Source organism: Cucumis melo, chromosome 12, assembly GCF_025177605.1.
Source record: "Cucumis melo cultivar AY chromosome 12, USDA_Cmelo_AY_1.0, whole genome shotgun sequence".
In the NCBI taxonomy this organism is placed as follows: Eukaryota; Viridiplantae; Streptophyta; class Magnoliopsida; order Cucurbitales; family Cucurbitaceae; genus Cucumis; species Cucumis melo.
The window spans coordinates 28,413,501-28,427,337 of record NC_066868.1 but is presented as its reverse complement, the minus strand read 5'-3'; the positions used below and the strand labels follow the sequence as shown (position 1 = coordinate 28,427,337).

At 38.0% G+C, this 13,837-nt stretch overlaps 1 protein-coding gene across 3 annotated transcripts in view; it reads right to left on the bottom strand.

Moving 5' to 3' along the window:
- LOC103486458 (probable serine/threonine protein kinase IREH1) overlaps positions 1–13,837 on the bottom strand; it is a 43,846-nt gene that overhangs the window by 13,778 nt on the left and 16,231 nt on the right. For all 3 annotated transcript variants that reach the window (XR_007816138.1, XR_007816137.1, XM_051080467.1), the window contains exons 5-10: positions 10,151–10,323; positions 9,729–9,975; positions 6,059–6,151; positions 5,837–5,977; positions 5,646–5,738; positions 2,248–2,452 (exon numbers count right to left, since the gene is read on the bottom strand). Coding sequence is in view for 1 of the 3 variants with exons in the window: in XM_051080467.1 (XP_050936424.1) it covers positions 2,248–2,452; positions 5,646–5,738; positions 5,837–5,977; positions 6,059–6,151; positions 9,729–9,975; positions 10,151–10,323 (952 nt within the window). In the remaining 2 variants the exon portion in view is untranslated. The remainder of the gene's footprint in view (positions 1–2,247; positions 2,453–5,645; positions 5,739–5,836; positions 5,978–6,058; positions 6,152–9,728; positions 9,976–10,150; positions 10,324–13,837) is intronic.

Genomic DNA, 13,837 nt, shown 5'->3' with positions numbered 1-13,837 from the left:
AGCCAAATCTGCCCCTCCCCCATGCAAGAAATCTAAAGAGAATAGTGTTAACCCATACAATAAGACTACAAGGATAAATCCAAGAGAAAGAAATGAAATACAAAGAGACAGCCAAAATACAACTACAAGAAAAACTAACAATCTGGAAAAATAAAAACCCTCCGATTTAAGCTAATCTCCTTAATGCTATAAGGTTCAAATTCTTTATTTAAGGAACACCAAGCCAAAGTGTTACGGGCTGCCAACTCAAAAGTCTTGGGAAAACTGAGAAGAATTTACTCCAACAGCTTGCAGAATACGAGCAATAGAAAAATAAGTGTTGTAACTCCTCCCCTTTCATTTTTGCATACTGGACACATGAATAGAGAAAGGCAGCTATTCAAAAGCTTCCTTTGCATAACCGAGGAACAGTTTAAGGCCCAAAAATCATTATCCAGCTGAGAACGTTAGCTCTCCTTGGGCTTTTAGGCCTTATATAATCTGCTGTTTATTGGTGAAGAAAGAGAGAGGTGAGAGGTTAACAACTTTACTGAAAATTTGCCCAAATGTTCCAACAACCAAAATCTTTCGTCTAGATTATCTGAGACTGCCTTTAACAACTCTAGCATGTCTGGATATTCCAAAATTTCGTCATCTTTGAGCAATCGACGAAAGATGATAGAGCATGAGGAGATTGAGTGGTCCCAATGTTCTACAACTGAACCATTTGGCAAGAGCAATCCTAAAGAGTTTAAGAAAGTGGATACTAAGGGGAATGTCACCAACCCACTGATAAGTCCAGAACACAATGCAGAACCCATTTCCAAACTTGAATGTGGCCAAGGATTCCACTTTCCTCCAGCTTCTTGAAATGGAAATCCAAAAACTTCTCAAACTATTTCCAAATTTTTCCTTTGTGTGCCAACCAACTCTCTTGCCCGTGAATGCTTCTAACAATTTGTCTCCACAAAAAACCCTATTTTAAAAACCGCCAATCCCATTTTGCAAGAAGGGCCAGATTTCTTCTCTTAAAGCTGCCCACTCCAAGACCTCCATCTTTCTGAAAACAGATTACTTTGTCCCACTTCACCAAATGATTAAGCTTGCTCCCTGCATGTCCTTCCCAAAGGAAGTTCCTTATGGTTCTCTCAACAGGGAATACCACCTTGTCAGGCATTGCGAATACTGACATGTAATATGAGGGAAGATTAGCAAGCACAAAATTACATAGAGCAGTTCTCCCTCATCTGGATAGGTTAAACCTCTTCCATTAGTCAAGTTTCTTGTGAATTTTGTCAAGCACCGATTGCCATGAAGCTACTTGCCTCAGGTAACCCCCCAACGGTAAGCCTAGATAGATAAACGGAAAAGAAGTCACTTTATAATTTAACTTTTCTACCTTAGACTGCAAATCCTCCTCACCCACACTGACACCATATAGTGCTGATTTTTCCCAACTTTCTGTTCTGCAAAATTGAAGGCATTGCTGATGAATCCTCTCCTTACCCACAATAAAGCCTTCAAATAGCCCATTCCCATGAGGTTATTCAAAAGTGCTCCCAATACTTCACTATCTAGGAGAAGTAGGACGAGAGAAAGGGGATCCCCTTGCCTAATTCCTCTAGAAGCAAAAATTCTTCAGCAAGGTCTACCATTAATAAACACAGAAAATCTTGCATCTTTTATACAACCCATGATCCAAGAAATCCATCACCAATCAAAGTTTTTACAAAGAAGCACCTTTTGAGGAACTCCCGATCTACACGATCTAAGGCCTTTTCTAAATCCAGCATTAGGACCCACCCTTTCATTTTTTCTTTTTGGCACAGTAATCTTCTACAACTTCGTTGACAATCAAGATCAGATCCAGAATATGTCTTCCTTCTATGGAGGCATTTTGAGAGGGGCCAATGATGGTTTTCTTTACTATCTTCAATTTGATCTTGTAGTAATGCTTAATAGTAATGCTTAGTTGTTTTATGTTTAATATTTTGTTGATGTTTGTACTTGGTCTTGGGTAGCTTATCTTATTTATTGAACATGATGAGATGTTCGGATGCACAAACTAATGCATTCGTTTTAGCTATTTTGTCTTTTCATTTTATCATTATGCACCTGTCTCATTTCATTATCATAACGAAGTGGCATTTTCCTTTCTAAAAAAAAGCTTTAGGTAAGCTACTCTTACGATGAAATTTGAAAATGTATAGAGGGTTGGGGGGGGGGGGGGGGGGGGGGGGGGGGGGTGGGAAAGTTGTATATGCTAACCATGTCCAGTTCCCAATAGTATCTCTGGTGCCAAATAGTCTGGTGTGCCAACAGCAGAACGTTTCTTCCGTCTTTCTTGTTGATGCTCAGAGGCAGACATGGTAGGCTCATCATAGCCAAGAAGAGTGGTCCCACTAACAGCAGGTCCAGACAAGTCATCAGTACTGTTGATTAGACCAACCTTGGAAAGCCCAAAATCTGTCAGCTGCTTGAAGCAAAATAGTTCTGTAAGTAACAAAGAATTATATTTATTTCCATTTTCATGAGAAGCTGAAATTTCAGTCAAGGTAATTAAATGCATTTTTTTAAGAATAAAGGAATCTTTTACTGATAGTTGAGAAGATACAAAAAAGAAAACAAAGAAAAAACAATACCGCGAAAAACAACTAAGCCAGTGGACTAGGACCAATAAGAAAGGCCCTTACCACTTGGTGTTGGAGGGAAAATCCTTGTTTACCCGCTTCCACCACCCTAACTGGAACTGACTACCCGTCCGGCCGAAAGAAGATGAATAAAATGCCCCGAACTCTTCCTTTGGCCATACTTGGATATTCCCTTTATGAGAAATAGTAGGGTCTCAATATTCTTTGAACCTCCCTTTAGTAGGTTTTCTAGGTTTCCTCTCCTTATAGTTGAATAGTAGGTTCTGCCTTCATCTCCTAAGCTTTGATTAAGCCTATGGTATCAAAACAGAATATGATCCTTCCACTAGGCTTTCACTCTTTCTTCATTTCTTTAGATAGAAAGATTTATATGTTGTAAAGGTTTCCTTCTTTGACAGGTCTTTTCTTAGTTTTGTTTGGATATGATGAAGATGCTAATGGGTGTCAACCTAGTTGAGATGTCCAAGTGCGTCTGCTATCCTAAATTTTCTTTTGCTCATTGTATAAACCTCTTGTACCATGAATAAAAAGATGGGCAGGGGATCCAGCATTAGCACAACACATGATACACCAAGAAGGAGAAAGAGACATACAAGGCATATGACACAGGAGATGATAGGCAGTGTCTATAGCTTTATGACTAAGCTCCGGAAGAAAAAATTTCTTTAATTTTCTTCGGGAAGTGATTCATCCAAATGATCAAATAAAAATCCCTTTCAGAAGGCTCGAGAGCACCTGTCACATCATCAATTATAGATTTCACAGTAAACATAGATGAGGAGTCAATAGTCCATCTCCAAGAATCAGACACCATACGGAATTTGCAAGAAGACAAAATAGTAAACAAAGATACTCATTCCTAAATTTCATAATCAGTAAAATTACGTCTAAAGTGCAAGTCTCAAGTCTCAGAATCAACAAGCCATGCTTCAGCAATAGAAATATCAGAAGTACGAGACAGACAAAACAAACGAGGAAAAATCACAGAGAATACCATCAAGCTTTCCAAAAAGAGAGTGTCACCCGTACATCAAGGCAATGTTGAGTCCTAGAAAATACGAGGTAAGAAATATGGAAGATGGAGCTCCACGGGGACTTTGATGACCTTCTAACAATAGTCGGCCAAACACAAGAGGGATAATAGTACTTGCCACAATGAGTCGACGCCACGAAGAATCCTGCTCATGTAAATACCTCCAGATCCACTTTGCCAAAAGAGCAGAATTTTGATTACAAAAATTGCCAATGCCAAGACAACCAAGAAGCTTAAGGCGCTACATTATGCATACCATTTTCATCACATGAACCATCCCAAAAAAAATCACGAATCGGTTTCTCCAAACAATTAATCACATCATTAGAGGCATGAAAAAGAGAATGGTAAGAAGTAGGCAAGCTTGAAAGGGTGGCTTGAATAAGTGTATGGCAAAGAGAATGGCTTGAATAAGTGTATGGCAACCACCCTTAGAGATGTAGGCATATTTCACGGAGTTCTTGTTGGAACTTCTCAATAATTGGCTGCCAGAAAATCATCAATTTAGAGTTGTCACCAAGGGGAAGGCCATGATAAGAAGCTAGCTATTGTCCCTTCTTACACCCAAAAACAGTCATCATCCATTCCAGATCATCAGAGATATAAATGCCAAAGGAGTTCACTTTTAGAGATTAATAGATAAACCAGAAGCTTGTTCAAAGACATGAATAACCTCAAACAAGCATGTAAGGGCAGCAGGGTCAGCGGTGGGAAAGAGCAAAGTGTTGTCAGCAAAATAGCAATAGTCCAAAGGAAGGTTTTTTATTATTAACCATCCTCCAAATCCTTTCATGACAAGCGGCTGGTTGTGCTTGAGCTTGTCCCATTTCTCAAATTTGTGATGAAAGGAACCCGTGGATTGCCAAATTCCATCCCCACTAATGAAGTCCTTGATCGAACCTTGATCAAGACTTATGAGGGCATTCTCATCAAATAGAGGAACAATCTGAGCTTGAAAGTGATTCTAGTACTTTCTGAATTTCTTTCCAGTTGTTAGAAGCAAAAAATTTGGTAACTATCTAGAGCTGAACGAACTTAGTTCGAGCAACATCCAAATTCTTAGTCACCCATTGTTTCTTATTGTTGACCTCTGGTGCTGGAGAAGAAGGGGGATGGCCAGCCTTGCATTTTTTATTCCATAGCCCAACTTCCTTTCTTCCTTTTTTTTTGTGACAAAAGCGTTGTTGAACCCTTTAGATTTGACCTTCTCTGCATAGCTCGGGTGGCTTTCCAATTATGGAGATGAGTTTTTGGCATGGTTACACGAGTACCACTTGGCATACTCCTCCTTTGAAACGAATTTTTCCAGCATGTTACGGGAAGACCTCCAGCCCTATTGGTTTTCCCCTAAACATTCTCTTAAATTTGAGTGACCCCCGGAATAAGGCCAATAATCGCAGCTTGGAACCCAACCTATCTTTGCTTTGAACTTGGGGACCTCCAATCTTCCTATGTGAACATCGCCAAGCTTTTGAAAATAACTATCCTCTGGCCCTCTTGGTAAATCCAAGATTGCTTTCAAAATCCATTCGAGATGATTTTAAGATATTGATATGATTCTGCAAGCTTCCACATCTTCAATGTGAAATTGACCTTCCTCTTTCCAAATGCAATAGTGCAACTGAATGACTTTGCAACTAATTACTTCCATATTGAGGCTTGAAAATCGTCAGAGGGGAGGAGATCAGAAGGAAATGCTGGCAGCCAGAAATAGAGAGGAAATAGGAAAGCGGAGAGAGAAGGGAGGAAATGGGAGAGAAAATTTACCTTCTTTGTTTTTTTTTTTTTTTTGAAAAGGAGACAGCCTCTTTATTAATATTAGACTGCCTTTATTAATATTAATATAATAATAGAGACAAAACTTCATACTTAATTTTGGATGCTTTTCTTAATTTTGGGGATTTTTTTATCTGTGAAAAATTCTCTATCATAAATATCTAAGTAACTTATTAGATCAAACATATTCATCGTTCTTAATTTACCTTAATATGGCCATCATGTGCTATTAATAAATTATCAGGCTTTAAGTCCCGATGAACAACCCCAAGTGAATGCAAATACTCCAATGCAAGAACCTGAAAAGTTAAAGAAACAAGCAAATATTGAGCTTGCAATAGTAATAACTGTTTTAACTTCGCAGACTAATGAAAGATGACAAAAAACATATACATACAACTTCTGCGATATATACACGAGCAACTTCTTCATCTAAGCAGCCCAAATTTCTCAACAGAGAGTAAAGGTCTCCTCCATTCAAATACTCCATCACAAGATACAAATTGTCACGACAAGTAAAAGAGTAAAAGAAGCGAACCTGATACAATTAACTTTACAGTTAAAATAAAACCAAAAGGAAAATAAGGCACAACTTACATGACCAAATAGACAAGCTCACCACAAAAGGGTTGCGCACAGAAATTAAAATATTACGTTCTGCCAAAATACTTTCGACGGCGTTCTTCCGAATCATATCAGCTTTCTTCAAAACCTGGTGTTGCTCACATAAATATTCAATAAATGCAAGTCCGAAAAATTTATAATACTTCTTTTAAAAAAAAGGAGACAAGTCACAAATTTTTTTAATAAAATCAAGACAAGCACTCAAAGTACAAGAGAATTATACAAAGATCACACAAAGAGATAGTGGGGATCAGTAGGCACACCCGGACATCTCAACTAGGTTGACACCCTCTTAGCGCCTTCATCATCTCCTCCTAATAACTAGCATCAAAACGAACAATCAAAATACAGGCCAAATCTGCCCCCACCCCATACAATACAGAGAAACAACCAAAATACAACTACAAGAAAAATTATCAATCTGAAAAGATCAAAGCCCTCCAATCTAAGCTAATCTCCCGAATGCTAAAAGCTTTGAATTCTTTGTTTGGGGAGCACCAAGCTGAAGCGTTACGAGCTGCCAAATAAAAACAGTCTAACCACCTCATCTCCTTGTCATGAAATGTCCTTTGATTCCCTTAAAACCACAAATTTGTAAACAAGGCTTTAACCATGTTTTCCAGAATAATCGTCGTTTCTTTTTCAGATTATGCCCTTATAGTAGCTGTTGTACATAATGACTAAAGTTATTTCCAAAAACTCAAGCAGTTAGAAAAATTGAAAAGATTTTCTTCCAACAGTTTGCAGCATAAGAGCAATCAAAGAAGAAATGTTGTAACTCCTCGCCTTTATTTTTACATAGTGGACACACAGATGGAGAAAGGCAGCTATCCACAAGCTTCCTCTGCATAACCGAGCATTGAGCTTCCCATTAGCGTAGAACTTTTTAAAACGGGAATGGAAATAGCTCTTCAATTCATCCCAAAACTTGATTAAGAATTCTGCCGTAAATCCATCCGGCCCCGGCGCTTTACTTCTTCCCAACAATTTCAGTGCTGATTTTATTTCTTCTACTGAAAATTCTGAGGTCAAGCTTTTATTCTGATCATTGGAAACTACTGCACAGTTTAGCAGTGAAGAAAAGTGGCCAGCTTGTGGAGCTTTTGTGTATAATAATCTGTAGAAATCAAGAATTAACCCTTCAATCTCCACATATGAGGAAGTTCGAACCACTTGGTCGTTGACTAATTCGGAAATCAGATTTTTTTCCTTTTTGGCAGCTAGAAACCGATGGAAAAACTTGGTGTTCTCATCCCCTAATTTCAACCAATTTAATTTATTTTTCTGAATAAAGTCTCTTTCCTCGCTTCTATATAGCTCTAGAAGGTCAGCTTTCAGCATCCATTTTAGGTTACTACTTTCTGATGCCAAAGCCAGCTGCTCATCCTTAGCTTCTTCATTTGCTAAAGCTTTCAGCAAGCTTTCTTCATTATACTTTGTGGCTTTCTCACTGTCACTGTTCTAATTTTTCAGCTGAATTTTTAAGGATCAAAGTTTGGACGATATAACAAAGCCTGGCCATCCTTGGTGACTTTCAGAATCCAATGAGTTCTCAATGAGTCTGCAACACTGTTTGTCGGATAACCAACTATTACAGAAGCCAAAAAGGGAAGGCCCCCAACTGAAAGCCCCAGCCTCTAATAAATTACATATTTTAATAGAGGTAATATCTTCTATGCCTTCAACTATTGAAATTACATATTTTAATAAAGGTAATATCTTCTTGAATTTGGAGATATTGATATTTTGGATCCCCCTAGCTTCACCAGAGGAACTCTTGTGGCTAAAGACTTTAAAAACCCCATTGATCAACTGAAAGTTGGGGACCCCTTGAAAGATGAAGAGGTCGACTTTTCTTTTTTCCCTTCTGAGTTAGACACCCTCAAATTCTCCTTAACAGCTCCACACTTGGCAAGAAATTCTTTTGAATCTTTGAATCATACTCATGACATCTCATCGGCGGCGGAGTCCAGAGAAAATGACAGAAAAATGGCCATTCAGGCCGAAAAAGCAATTAAAGCTTGGGAACATAAAGAGTCACAATTAAAGATCCACGTCTCTAGGAGGCCATCCCCTTGGAGTTCTTCATCAATGATCACTGAATTTAGTCTACATAAATCAATAGGATTGGAAAAATCACTATGAAATAAGTCATGTTGAACAATTTCAGGAACTTCTAAGGGTTCAAAATCCCCAAAATTAAGGAAGAAATTTCCTCAGGTCTCACGCTTTAATTCTATAGTTGCTGGTAAGAATCCACATAGATTTTTTCAGACTTTAATTCTTGCTTCATAGCACTTAATCAGATTAAGTGTTTGTAAAGCTATACTTTCCGATCCTCCAAAGTAGACCCCAATTGCTTCAAAAATATTTCTTCGCCATTAGCTGAGAGAAAGGTTTTTAATTGACAACCATCCACAAAAGCCTTCAATAAGAGTTGGTCTACTGTGTTTGGCTTCATTCCATTTTTCAAATAGCAGATGAAATTTTCCATAAATTGAACCATTTACCCTGCGCATAAATCATATCTACGAACTTTCCTTGGGTAACTTTGATGATGGCTTTGTCAGCGAATAAAGGATTAATACTGATTTTGACTTGAAAAAGGTCTTCAAAATATAACACAACGTCCTACCAATCATCAAAAATGAATAGTTTGTTAACCGATAGGTTATTGAAATCTTCCTCTAAAATATAGTCACATTTCCACACCCAAAATTTTACTTCTGACCGCTTCATAGTATGATTTTTCTTAAGAGAGTGGATTGGATATTTGGGGGTAAAAGCCTTTCTCGAGTGAAAACAGAGTGTAAATTTTCTTTGAATACTTCACTTTGTCTGCATAACTTGAACCTGTCTTTGGAAGATGGGAGGCATGCGGTCTTGAATAGCCAGATTCAGATTGGAGAGTGGAATGCCAGGAGGTGTAGTTATGAGTCATCAAAAAGGAGCTGATCATATTACGGAAAGATTTCCAACTTTGTCGCAATTCTCCTGAGTAGATGTGGATGAATATTCCAAAGGTACTTCGAGCAACACACCTCAGAGTTTGGAATTTGGATAGTCTTGTTGTTTCGCTTTCATCGTTCCCAAATTTGCTGAAGAACTTCCATTCTAGTTCTTGACTATAACCGCTAGTGAATCAATGAACCGTTCCAATTGGGACTTAGATAAACTGATGATTTTTTGGAAGTCTACATCTTCAATATGGAACCGCCCCTTTTCGAACCAAATGCAGTAGAAAAAGTCGACAATTTTACAACTTTTTTAACTTCCATTTCTGGGAAAAATGGAGCTAGGACTCATCCTGGATGGCGTTACCAGAGTGAGGGAAGAAGACGTGATTGCTTAGTGAGATAAGAGACGACGTGATGTCGTGGTCAGAGTGAAGGGAGAAGAGGGTGGGTGAGAGGAGAGAGAAGAGAGAGAACTTACCTTTTTTATTCTCTTGTACTTTGAGTATTAATCTCTTTTATTTATACATTAATAAAGGCGGCCGTATCCATTTCTAAAAAATGGATTATAGACATCATAAAAATTCCTAAAGAAGAAGAAAAATAAATACCACTAAATGATGAACTCATCACAAGCACAGAAAAGAAGAGGCTAAAAACTTAGGTAGAACACGCTGGGAACATTATTTAAGCATCAATGTGAAAATTAACCTTTATTGCAAAAAGATCCCCCGTAGTCCTCTTTTTAGCCAAGAAAACCCGACCAAATGCCCCACGGCTGATTGGTTTTATAATCTCAAAGTCATCAATTGATGTACGATCCTTTGAAGAATGGATGGGACTAGTTCTTAAGCTACGAACAATGTCATCTTCAAGAGGAGTATCTTCATCAATGACAGTGCTTGCTAAGTCGATCTTTTCATCATCCACCAGCTCACAAAGTTGCAAATATTTCTCCCTAGGAAATCACAAACCATCGAAAGTCAAGAGAAATATAGCAGTCAACACATTTGAGAGACATTATAAAGAAATTTGACATGACAGAAGTCATTAGAGAAGTTGAAAATAAAATGCAACACGTTGTAAAGTGCATAAACTTTGAAAATCACATTTATGCTGCAAAAACTACAGACCGGATTAACTTTTCAATGCGAGTGCCAAACGTGTCAACTGTCAGTGCATTAAACTTCCTGCGGTTAATGACAACTCTTAAGTCTTCAAGGCATGTTAGCAGATACTGCATCGAGCAATCATCCCCCAGAGGTGTATTAGCTGAACAACGTGCAATATCTGCCAAATCACTGATCTGCAAAGATAAGAAGTCCTTGCTCATTAATGGACATTAACTAGTATTCACGAACCATGAGTTAATGATAATATGTTTTGACCATCAGAAAATTGGTATTTTTATTCTTACATGAAACTTCTGTTGCTCATAAAAATCCTAATGTGAAAGAACTACATGAAATTCTCCTTGGTTTATAAAGGACTAAAAGTTTACCACCTTTCAAAACATCGAAGTATAAAATGTTCATGCAGTCGGCATACGCTAAAATGTAGATTTGTGTATAAAATAAAAAATAAAAACACTTTTTTTGGCAATAGTATTACCCAAACACCTCCTTTAGTGCAAAATAATTTCATTTTACGTAACTTACATGGCAAAAATTGAATCTAAAGACTGCTTTTTATAAGGACAGAATTGATAAATGATTTTATAAGGACAGAGTTGATGACTTCCATTTTTCATTCTTCTATCAAGACAATATCCAGATTATGATTTTTTATGAATTTCTTCAAGGCTGCTTTTTTTGTGATGTCATTTTAAACCCCTGGTGTTCTTTTCTTTTCTTTTTCTTTTTCTTTTTTTTTTTTCTTTTGAATGGAGACAAAACTTCCTTATTAATAAATACTCAAAGTACAAGAGAGTTATATAAAGAGAGCAATAAAGAAGATGTAATCGCGGGAGTCCTAAAAGGATCCGGAGGCATACCCGGACATCTCAACTAGGTTAACACCACCTTAGCGCCAAGAATCATATCCCGAAAAGACATAAAGGCAAAAAAATCCCAATAGAGGAACAATAATAATAACGTCCAGCCTATTACAAGGGTCCAGAAAAACAGGAAAACATGACCAGAAAATACAGAAAAGGACCCAATAATACACTCAAAGTTAAAAATTTAAACAAGGCCGATCCTTCAAAACTTCAAGGCTTCAGACTGTGAAATCTGCAATGTAGTGAAGCTGATGCAGTAACGGTTAGGTTTGATTGGTTAGGCTTGATTAAGAAAGGCATTCCAGTTGAGGTAAATATCTTCAAAGGAATAATTAACTAACTCCTCTTTTAAGGAACGTTAAGCTTCAGCATTAAGATCTACTGCATGCATAATTTCCACCCTGTCTTGCTTTATCATGGAAGATACGTTGATTTCGCTCGAACCATAATTCTATGAGTAAAGTTTTAGACAAATTTTCCCATATGATGCAAGATTTTTTGGATAAATTCAGACCCGACAGCAGCTGAACCACACTCACACTTACTGAACGGTCAAAAGTCCAAACTAAATTGAACAAAGAGAAAATCCTTTCCCAGCCAAAGGAAGAGATGGGACCGTACAAGAAAATGTGTTGAAGGTTCTCGCTAGCCTTCAAGCAAAGAGGACAGATCGAAGGAGAGACACATTTATTGGGGGGTTTCTTTTGCAAAATTTCTGAACTATTGAGGGATCCAAAGACCATAGTCCAAATCAAAATGTTAACTCTCAGAAGGCTGCCTAATTTCCAAATTACTGAAAAAAGACGTTTATTCATCGGGGAGACAATTTTTAGGTGAGCCGAAGGAGACTTAATGGAAAACCATCCGTGGGGATCAATGGACCATGATCTAAAGTCATTGGAATTAACCATTTTTTCAATTGAGAGGAGGGATAGAAGTGATTGAAATTCTGCAATTTCTTCATCTTTCAAACTTCTTCTAAAGACCAATGACCAAGATGAAGTATCATGGTCCGAATGTGCTGCTACTGAACCGGTGGGCAAAAGAGCAATTCTAAAGAGCCTAGAAAACTGCTCTTTGATGGGGGTGTTACCCACCCAAAAATCTGTGCAAACACCGATTCTAAGACCGTTTCCAAGATTAAAAGGGGCTAATGAGTCAAACAACCTCTAAACTCTAGCAATGTTGACCCAAGGGCTTTTTAGGCTGCTACCAGACTTCCCCTTAGTGAACCAATCAAAAGCCTCCTTACCGTGAATGCTTCTAATTATTTGCCTCCAAAGAGTGACTCTTCTTTCGAGTATCTCCAACCCTATTTAGCAAGCAAAGCAGTGTTATGACTTTTAATTCCTCCTAGGCCGAGACCCCATCCTTTAGAGGAGATGAAACCTTGTTCCAATTAACAAGGTGGTTGATTTTACTACCGACATGACCTTCCCAAAAGAAGTTTCACATGATTCTCTCCAAAGAGGCAACTACACTTTCAGGTATTGAAAATAAAGATAGGTAATATGTGAAAGACTAACCAGAACTGAGTTGCATAAGGTATGTCTTCCACCTCTAGTTTCACGTGAATTCAATCAATATGACTGGTTGCCAAAACACCTATTGTCGAGGGCAACCTCCCAAAGGGTACCCTAAATATAAGATCGGTAACTTTTCTGATTTGCACTCTAGCAGATTTGCTGTTTGATTCAAATCATCCTCTCGCACATTAACACCACTAAGGGCAAATTTCTCTCAGTTTACTTTCTCCCCCAAACACCATTCAAATAACCCGATGGCTTCCTTAAGCTTAAAAAGTATCTTCATATCATACTTACAAAATAGAAGAGTGTCATTGGCAAATTGAAGCAAAGGGATGTGGATCATGTCTTTGCCAACAAGGAATTATCTTCATTAGGCTGGATAAGAGGGAGGAAGGCTTATCAAACTTTCATTAAACCAAAATGAAGCCACAATCATTGACTAAGGGCAGCAGATCCTTAGGCAATTCCGAGGGAACTTAGATGAGAACAACACTAGCTTCATCAAATAGAGAAGAGAGGTCAGCCCCTTCAATTTCTTCATTAGTCTTGACATCAAAACCATTTGGAAACCCTAAGGACTCTTCACTACTGACACTAAATGGAGATTCCAAGGTCTTGGAGGTCGGCTGGTCAATGCGGCACGACAAAGGGAGCCTAGCAACAAATTAACTTTAGAGTTAAAAATGGAGAGTTTTGAGTATTTGAAATACTTGATAGGAGAGCCCGAGTTTACTGACCTGGAAAGACAATTAGAAGTCTGTACTTTGAAGCTGCAAACCTCCAAAAGGTCAGAATTGTTTGCTAAAATAGAGGGCTTTGAATTGTGCTTCCAAGAGGGGGCTGAGAATGGCAATTTGATGTTACAACCTCCATTCAACTCAGATTTCAATAAGGCGGCCCATAAATTATTAAAAGATGTATGCTTACGAGAATAATTCTTCAGAATCTTTGGAGCATGTACTTGGAGAGCTTTGTCACCTTGTGAAGGATTAGTCTTGTTGCAGCAACCATAACTGAAGGAGAAGGATCTGTGGAGACCAAATTAGGAAATTGTTGTTGGTTGGAGGGAAAGTTGTTATCTTTAATTACCTTTGAGGAAATTTCATAATTCTGTATGATAGTAATTAAGGGGGATTTACCCTTTTTTCTCTCTCTACTTAGATTTATAGCTGCCAAATTAATGGGAGGTTGATTAAACTCCGTGGGCCCCAGTTTCTTTTTAGTACATTTGTGTTCAATAGGAGGAGTCTGTAGCCAAAAAGAAAGAGGAGAGAGGGGGAGAAAACTTACCT